The sequence below is a fragment of the Chiloscyllium plagiosum genome, chromosome 24 (genome assembly GCF_004010195.1).
Source record: "Chiloscyllium plagiosum isolate BGI_BamShark_2017 chromosome 24, ASM401019v2, whole genome shotgun sequence".
NCBI lineage: Eukaryota > Metazoa > Chordata > Chondrichthyes > Orectolobiformes > Hemiscylliidae > Chiloscyllium > Chiloscyllium plagiosum.
Window position 1 is genome coordinate 14718180 of NC_057733.1, and position 10160 is coordinate 14728339.

The 10160-nt window shown below is 40.9% G+C and overlaps 1 protein-coding gene across 1 annotated transcript in view; it reads left to right on the plus strand.

The window, feature by feature from the left end:
* Positions 1–10160, plus strand: part of LOC122562034 (dynein axonemal heavy chain 9-like) — a 508505-nt gene that overhangs the window by 66439 nt on the left and 431906 nt on the right. The window contains exons 12-13 of the mRNA XM_043714478.1: positions 5690–5816; positions 9471–9726. Of these exons, the coding sequence (XP_043570413.1) occupies positions 5690–5816; positions 9471–9726 (383 nt within the window). The remainder of the gene's footprint in view (positions 1–5689; positions 5817–9470; positions 9727–10160) is intronic.

The following is a 10160-nucleotide window of genomic DNA, read 5'->3' on the forward strand; positions in this document are numbered from 1 at the left end:
AAGGGCTTATGCCCGAAGCGTCAATTCTCCTGCTCCTTGGATGCTGCCTGACCTGCTGTGCTTTTCCAGCGCCACACTCGCGACTCTGATTCATAATAGTATCTTTATGTTCACTTCACGTGGTTACCACAAACGTGCTCTGTATTCAGAATACATTTCATATGTCTTTTGGAAGAGATAATAGTTAATCTCACTCATCAAAAAAAATCCTAGTTTAAATAGTTTTCAGAAGATCTTATGTTTTGATTTTAATTTTTTTCAGTGCACTTTTAAATCTGAATTCTGTTGATGGATGACCACACAAAACTCCATGATCTGTATTTTCTCTTTACTGATTCTGACAGGCCTGCTATTCATGCTCAACATATATATTTTTCAGTTTTAACCATTTAGCTTATTTTAAAATCAGAACCCTATGACATCAATGCACTCAATATATTTTTGCACTTCCATGAATTTTAGATTTTATTTTCCAAAATGAATATTTCTACAGGACAGCGATCTTGCTGTTGCTGTGATGATGGATGGGAGCCCAAATCCTCAATCCCTCTATTATCAAGGAAATACATGAAAAAGGCAGGAAGAAAATGGTGCACCCACAAGTCTCACTCCACTGCCCACCACTGTCAAAACAACCAGCAACCTCCTTGCTTTGCCACATCAAATATCAGGCAATTACAATGTGCAAAAAGTCACGAAAAATTCTTCTCTGACCCACAAACGCAATCAAATGTATTCCAGAGAAAGTTTCTGTGATACCTGTCCCTGATAATTCGCAGAGGGGTGGGAGTGAAGGGGAGATAGGGGCCAAAGGTTGTGGTATAGTGGTGCAATGTCTTGATAATCCAACACCCCAGGTTAATATTCTATGGAAATCCATTTGAATCCCAACATGGAAGATGGTGAAATTTGAACTCCATAATAACATCTGGAATTTAAAACAAATGAATCTCCTGGTAACCACGCAATCAAGTCTATTGTTATCAATATTCTTCTGGCGCACTAACAGTGAAGGAAATCTGTCATCCTTACCTGGTCTGGCCAACATGTCAGTCCAGATCCACAGCAATGAAGTTGCCATTTAACTGTCGGCAATGCCCATATTTTATGAACAAACTGCGATATTGGCCAAGTTGGCAACTCATTCATCTTTGTTTTCAGTGTGTGCAGTGAACGAATACTCACTACGGAAGTCGGCAATTCTTTCCAAAGTTCAGCGTATCTCTGTGACAAGATTTTCTTTGGGTTAATGGCCTTAAGCTTACAATTCTACAGGGTGCATCCAAGCCTGGCACTGACTCTGTCCACGGCATATTGCCATATTTTTGTATATTGAATTATATCTGCAACATAAACTCCCATCCCCCTTTAAGCTCAATGTTCTTGTAATCTGTTTTCATGCTCTAACGTCATAGCTCCCCACATGGTTTTGTATTATTCACAGATCTATGGACAATTCCCTTGATGTCCTCATCCAGATCATTTACATTGATGAGGAAATGCAACATTAATCCTCGATGTTTGATGTGTAACTGAGCCCCACACAGACAAAACTTGCTATTAGTGAAGACATTCTTTATGTGTGCATGAAAACTATTGCATACCAACCCAAAATTTGATGAATAATCCCACAGGAGTGCCATCATATTCAGAAATCCACTGTCTGACACCTATTCAGCCATCTTTAGAAAATCTAAGAATATCGTCTTCGGACGGCTATCGACATCCTGAAACTTAAATCAATTTTATTACATATGATCTGTGTTTCCAGATGTTCTGACATCATTGCCTGGACTTAGCTGGCTCACAATTATTCCCACTCTGGTATTGTTTTCCCTTTCCCAGATTATCTGTGGGTGGTCTTTTTCTCATCCCCACACATTCCAGCGAGCTGGAACACCGACACTGTACTGATGCTCGGTAGATATTCAACTATTTGCCATTCAAGACTAAAAGCATCATTCATTGGACAGTTTCTGTGTGCTTCAGAGACTTGACCAATCTGCAACAGGTACTATGAAGAACTGGAGAACTACCACCAGAGATGTCTTTGTAGGATCCAAAAAAAACACTCCAACAGCGGCATCCTCTCCCAAGCTAACTTTCCCTGTGTCAAGATGCTAATTATCAAAGCCAGCTCTGTTGGACAGGAAATGTTATTTATATACCTGGCACAAGAACTACCCCCCTCCCCCTTCAAATAACTCTTCTACTTGGAACTTGGTCGCAAAAGAAGTCTGTGTGACCAACAGCAGTAAAGCTTTTGGGATTATTTCACAGTATTCCTGAAGAGGTCAAACATCTCTGTCAGTTCATGGGAAACCCTGACTTGTGATTGACAGCAATACAGATGGTTCAATCATGAAAGAGCTGGCCACATCACTAGACTTGGTCAAGAAAGTGCTGAGGTGGAGTAGAGTTGTTGGAGAGCATGTGCAAACCGTTTATGTACCTGAACCTTTAAGCACCATCTGTCCTACACATGGCAGAGTCTGCAGATCATACACCAACCATCTCAAACCTCATTGAGTCAGAGTGAAACAAAGGTCAACCTTGATCCCGAGAGACTGTCTAAGAGGCGAGAGGACTTTCAGCCATTAACTTCAGTTGTGTGCATTAAACCAAAGGGCAGAACGTTATAGGGGCTTCAGCTTCAGGGTCTATGTTGAGATTTGTGGCAGAATATATAGGGAGACTTTATAGATGCTAACAAAATCATGAGGGGCATAGATAAGGTGAATAGCCAAAGTCTTTTCCCCAGAACACTTGAGTCCAAATCTAGTGGGCATAGGTTTAAGGTGAGAAGGGAAAGATTTAAAGAGACCCGAGGGGCAACTATTTTGCACAGATGGTGGTGTGTATATGGAGCAAGCTGCCAGAAGAAGTGTTAGAAGCAAGTACAATTACAACATTTAAAGGACGTATGGAGAGGAAACATTTAAAAGACATTTGGACAGGTACATGAATAGGGAAGGTATAGAGGGATAAATGCCAAATGCAGGCAAACGGTACCAGTTCAGTTTTGGTAACTGAATCAACACAGATGAGTTGGGTTGAAGGGACTGTTTCTGTGTTGTATGAATTTGACTCTCTGAATGTAACCACTGGAAATCTGCGAACAATTCTCTGCATCTTTTAAGCTGGACATTTGAGACAATTTCTCACGAGGCAACGTGGGATTGACAGTTAAGGGGTTTATTCCTTATTAACAATTTAATTAGCAGCACATCTCACCTCATTAATACTCAGCTTTCTCTTTGGCTGAACGCGCTGAATGATCTGGATGTAAATCCAATCAGAGCACATTCCTGGTGGATTTGGCTCACTGCTTGCTTTAAAGGATCTTCATGTTGGACATCAGGCACCAACATCTCAGGAAATGTTCTATGGGCATCACTCACATGCAATCCACATCCACCGACATGGATACATTGGCAAATCCCAAAGAAACATTTGACACATTCCCAATCCAATTTAAGATACTTCTGCACTTCAATGCTCAGGCTGCACCAAAACAGTCATTGTCATGCTGCTATGAGGACACTGCATCAGTGGTCACAATCCCAGCTCACGGTCCAGGCTGCATCTCCAGGCTCAATATTAATAACTTATTTCTTAGTGCTTGCAAATGTGTGACCACGTCTGTGATGTGAATATGCAGACTTCAGACATTACAACTGCTGCATCAACAAGGATGTACAGATCTGGGCTTACTTGGCCAGTCTACCTTTAAGTTCAATGTTCAAGTTGTATTGTTTGGAAGAACTGCACAATACCAAATAAATTCATTATGAAGGACTCTACATGCTGAAGGATTAAACTTCCCTTTCCAGCAGTCGCCAGCCATCAACCCCCTCAGAACTGGCCACACTCGATGCTCCCACCTTCCATGTTGATAGGAGATTAAAGCATTCCCATCATTAAATTACAGGCTCAGGAGTGTGTCATTGACATTCACTGCAGAGTAAATTCACAGGCATTTTATAAAGATATGTTTGGTTCCTGCCCCCATCCAAACTCCAATCCCCAAACTGCTGACTCCTTCCCATTTCCCTGGTAACCAACAGATTAATTATGTCTGTTGACAATGTTGATGTCACATATGATATCCAAATGAGCCTCTAATCGTCTACTAGAGCCAACAGTTACCATGTACACATCATCGCTTACTTTTGTCCCATCTCAGCTTATGGAACCTGCATCCTGCCTTTGTTTCCTGTCCTCTTAATTCTTCCAGTGCACTCCAGGCTGGGCTCTCACATATGGACTTCTGGTTAAAAAATAACTGGGTTGTTTTACTAACCAATGTAGATTTTAAAGTATCCATTGTTGTTTGCAAAATGTTCCACAGCTTTGCTTCCTATCTGTATAATCTCCTCCAACTCCACAGCCCTTAAAGCTTTCTACTTCTCTAAATCTGGTCCCAAGTGCATTCCCAGTTATAATTGCTCCACCACTGATGGATCTGTCTTCAATTGTCTCGTGTCTTTAGTAGTCCAGGCACTAAACTGTGAAATTCGCTCCTTATATCTTTCTACCTCTCCACTTCATCTTCCACCTTTAAGAAAATTAAACCTACTTCTTTGATCAGAGTTAAAAATCACACAACACCAGGTTGTAGTCCAACAGGTTTGTTTGGAAGCACCAGCTTTCGGAGCACTGCTCCAAATCACCAGATGAAGAAGCTGTGCTCCGAAAGCTAGTGCTTCCAAATAAACCTGTTGGACTATAACCTGGTGTTGTGTGATTTTTAACTTTGTACACCGCAGTTTAACACTGGTGTCTCCAAATCATGACTTCTTTGATTAGGCTTTTGATCATTTGACCTGATGTTAGCTTTATGTGATATTTTGTTTTATAACATGCCATGAAGTACCTTGGGACGCTTTGTTACATTAAAGGCACTATATAAATGCATGTTGGTGTTCTTACTACACCAGAAATCTTGCTTGGATATCTGGTTTAGATTTTAATGTTTAATTTATTTGACACACCATGAAAAAAAAATGATTTGATGCTTTATTGGGCCAGCGAAGAAAGGCTTTATGTCTTACTCTTCATGTGTGTAAGATATCACAAAGCTCTCCACAGCAAATAAATGCTTTGGCAGTGTGGTCTCTGTCACAGTAGATAAAAATGGAACAACCAATTTGCTCAGCAAGCCCTTATAACAGCAATGCAGCAGATAATCTGTTTTTGTGATGCAGCTTGAGTGTTAAGTATTGGGCAGGACACCAGGTAGAACTTTCCCTCTGTTCTTTGCATCATGTCATGGAATCTTTTGCATCCACCTGAGATTGCAGATATGTCTCGTCTGACAGACAGTAGGCACAGTGGTGTGGTGCTCCCTCAGTCTATATTTGTGTGTCTTTGACTTTAATGCTCCCCTACTGGAGTGGGACTTGACAGATACAACGACTCAGAGGTGAGAAGGCCACTTACTGAGCCACAGCTAACAAATGTCTGAACTATAAGTTGTCCTGGTGACAGTGTTATTGAACATCTATTGTCTGCTTATTTAACATGGCTGAGTAAATAGAATAATTAGTTGTTAAAACTAGTTGGCTAATTTTCAATGTTTCTTGAGCTATTTGTATTAATACTGAATCTGTTGAATAGATGCCAGCTTAAGAAATTTATCTTCCCACGTCTGCTTGCTCTCATGTTGAAATCTTTTGAATTTTTTAAGGTATGAAGCAAAGCTGTATTTAGAATGGTCTGCCACAGTTGCTGAAAAGTCTCAATATAATCTCACTCAACCTCTCCTCAAACGAGATCCAGAGACAAAACTGATCTCAGTGAACTTTGATCCTCAGGTAAATTATGTAGAATGTGTCATTTGTTACATTTGGGTGCAGCAATCATCAGATATTTTCCTGTGTTGTCTTCTTTTTATTTATGTGTGTAGAATACTCAGCCATTAATGGAGCTGCAGCAATCATTCCAATGTACAATGTTATAAGAAATGCTGTTTGGAAACAATAAGGTGGTGCAATGGATAAACACTAAATTCAGTGAGCTGAGTCTGAAGCTAGAGTCAAGATTAGAGTGGTGCTGGAAAAGCACAGCAGTTCGGGCAGCATCTGAGGAGCAGGAAAATTTGACGTTTCAGGCAAAAGCCTTTCATCAGGAATCTGAAGCTAGACCAGACAAACAACCAGAAGTCTCTTCTGTTTGCTGCAGGTCTTTTACAAAACAAAATGTTCAAATTTTAACCCCAGTTTCCGTCACAGAAGGCCCCACATCACCACATTGCTGACTTGTGCAATCAATGGGCAGTTTTAGTAAGCATGATATGAGGATAGTGATGGCACACCAGATCTTTGGGAGGTTTAAGTTTTGTGTTCAGACAATTTTCGGGGGGAGAGAAGCTGCAATGTCAACTTCACTTGAGCTATACCAAACCTGGATTGCTTATTGAAACAGAAGCTTAAGGTGGCAGGTTTTCTGATGTCCTCTGCTTTATGAATGTATCTGAATACAAAGCCATATTTTAGAGAAGGGAGGGTTATTGTTCCTCTGTGACATTGATTGTTGTGCAGTTATTGTTTTTCTTTAAGCTTGTGCTTTAGTTATGAACCGATGTGACATTAGACAATTGGAAGAGTGAAGGTCACAATAAGTACAACAATCAGTTCAACAAACTGTCCGACCTATCATATGATCTGTCAAATCTCTGGAGTCTTAAGGGGTCTGATTCAAAATAGTAACATTTCGAATGATGTAATTTAAAAAAGATTAATCTGACTTCGCAAAACGGTCTTAGTCTCAGTGGGATGGTCTTAGTCCTCACTGTCCTCACTCTGCTCATATAGCACTAACAGGGAGAAAGTGGGGACTGCAGATGAGAGTCAAAAGGTGCGGCACTGGAAAAGCACAACCAGTCAGGCAGCATCTGAGGAGCAGGAGAGTTGATGTTTCGAACATAAGCTCTTCATCAGGAATCCTGATGAAGAGCTTATGCTTGAAATGTTGACTCTCCTGTTCCTCAGATGCTGCCTGACTGGCTGTGCTTTTCCATTGCTGCACTTTTTCACACGTATAGCACTAATGGTCTAGCTAGCAACACTGCAGAATCATTGGTACCTTTAAGTGCGCTACAGATAACCTTATTCTTAATCTTTAGTCTGAATCTCCAGACTGTATTGCATCCTTAAAATTACTTTCATTAATACATGTTTTCTTTATTTTTACCCCATTGGCAAACAACATTATTCACTCCAAACAATATCTTTTTGGACTTAAATGTAAACTCTGTTTCTCTCATTACAGATGCTCCCAGACCAGCTGAGTTTCCCCATGCTTTGTTTTTTATAACTTTATTCGCTTTTTGTTGATCAGTGGAAGTGTATGACTGTCCTCAGTCTGGAATAGGTTCACCTTTTGAAGCAGTAGGCTGGATTAGTGAGTCACAGTTAATGAATAGATCATGTCTGAATTAATAACATTCAAGTGGTGTAGAATCTGATTAAATGCCACATCCTACACTCAATCCATTTTTTCACTATTTGGATTTATGCTATTTATGTTCCATTTGTGTTCTTTAAGTATGTCATTCTACCTTTCCAAATTCCTCATTCTCTCACTCTTCCCCATTCTTCCCTGCCCACCTTCTCAAGGACCCCTCTTTATAACTGCTCTTTCCTTTCTTATTTCCCCTCTCCATTTCATTTATGTATTTGGGGGCTAAAATAAGCCTAGAAGAAATGTGAGTAGACCATTTGGCCCACTCAGCCTGATTTCCCCCATTCAGTAAGGTCAGAGTTGATTTCATTGTGGCTTTAAAAGCACTTTATTGTCTGTTTTCCATAACTCCTTTACTGGGCAAGTATCCGTCTAATTCACTCTTGAATATTGTCCACAACTCAACTTCCACTTATCTCTGTGGAAGCGAATTTCATCGACGAGCCATCCTTCTCTGTGCTTAAACTGTGCCCCTCATTCCAAACACCCCCTCAAGAGGAACTAGTTTCTCAGTTCCTGCCCTGCCACGTCCCCTCAGGATCTCATAGATTTCAGCCAGGTGGTCTCTCGGTCTTGTCGAAGGAAACAATTGCACCAACAAGTGGGTCAGTTTGCAGCAGCTTAAGAGAATGAGTGGAGACTTTAGTAGGGACAACATTGGTCTCGAGCACCAAATGGGGGCTTCAGTATCTCTGATTTAGGAAACAGATGAGTTGGTAACTTTGGCACAGGTACAACGATAAGCAGCAGAAGCATCCATCAAGGGCTGCATCTAAGCTGTAGAACTTGGCCCACATGATAGGTCACGTACACTACCTCAGAAAAGCGAGGAAATTACTGGCCTTTGGGGGGAACAGAAACAACAAGAGAAACAGCTCATCTGGATTGTTGCAATTAAAAGTAATGCCTCAGATGATAGTGGTGCCAGCTGTTTTTGAAGGAATGCAGTAAATGTACATACCTTCAACACGTATAATGTCCTCCTTCGATGTATTAGGAATCCTCCCTATTGAAGGATCTCCAGTGGGGGCGAAGAGGCACTGTGGCCATCTCAATACTTCTTCCAGTTAGCTCGCCATGCTACCCTGTTTTAAACTTTCAAACAAATGTGCAGACAGATATTATCTCTGCCACTATGCTTCCAGGGCAGAAATGCTTTTTTAAAATTTTTGTGCCCACTTCACGTACCTGTTACACTGTGCTGCAGGATTCACTGAAGGGAAGCTCTTACTCTCCAGATAGTACTGAGGGATTGGGTCGCAAGCAGATTTTAAAAATTTCTCTTCTTTCCTTATCGGAAGGAGGCTGAGCTGTGATGATCACTTAGAGCCTCCCAACAATGAAACATCTGAAACCTGACAAGCTCACCACTAAATTCCCAAGCTTAAACCCAGGTTCTGCTATTATGCAATGCCATGCTGCACTGTACCACTCTCTTGACAGTTTTTCATATCCATATCGGTTGATAGCTTGTGTCAGTGTAGGAGAGGGTAAATGTGACTCTGACCTGACTGCTGCATGGGAGGCCTGACAATGTAAAATACGACTGCAGTAATCTGCATGGAATTATGAGCAGCCTTCATCTCCAATATGCATCAGGGCCAGAAGTCATGTCAGATTGATGTGAAATGTGTATCATTTGGCATTGATTTAAGACAATGTGGCCTTTATCAAGTTTTGATTTTGATTTTTATTGTCACGTGCACTCAAGTACAACGGGACAGTGAGAAGTGTATAATATCACCGCAGAAGGCACCATCTTAGGTTCAAGTACCTAGGTACAGAAACTTAAGAACAAAGTTAAAAGTTAAACATTGCAGTAGTAATAGTATAGCATAAAACATACAAAGTGAGGTTAACACTACAGACTTTCTTAGTTTTAAGTAGAAAATAAAGAATAAAGCTGTTTTTAATATAAACACAATTCTCTAGAGAAAAGCCTAAGAAAAAAATATTACCAGGTGCATTACCTTTTTCTTCCATCTTGGTTGTTCTGTTATTTACAGCTGGTCTCAGTCTTACGAGAAGTTAAATACTTAGAGGCACGTCATACAGTAAACATTCCTGACGCTGCTGCTGAAATCTACGCCATGAAAGAATCATACCGACAATATGTAGCCACCTTGGACCTGACGACGAACTGGTACAACAAAGTCCAAACATCTGTCCTAGGGGTGGAATTCCCCCTCATAGAGGACCAGGTGAAACGGATTGACTCCAAATTAAAGGAGGCAGAAGAGTCGCTGAACTGGAAGAATGAAGGTAATAAGTCTTCAAATGTACAGTCGGCATCATTGAAGGTCCCATGTCGTGGACAAATCACAAATTTTGATGAACTGTTGCAGAATTTGTAGCAAGATGGATAAGGTGACAATACAAGTAGAAATGAATGAATATGACTTGATAGTTAGTGTGAGGATATGGTTACAAGGTGACCAAGGCTGGGAATTTGTTGCAAAGCATACCTGGAACAAGGCTAATTTAGATCTAAGGAGAAAGTGAGGGCTGCAGATGCTGGAGATCAGAGTTGAAAAATGTATTGCTGGAAATGTGCAGCAGGTCAGGCAGCATCCAAGGAGCAGAAGAATCGATGTTTCGGGCATAAGCCCTTCTTCAGGAATGAGGAAGGTGTGCCAAGCAGGCTAAGATAAAAGGTAGGGAGGAGGGACTTGGGGGAGGGGCATTGGGAATGTGAA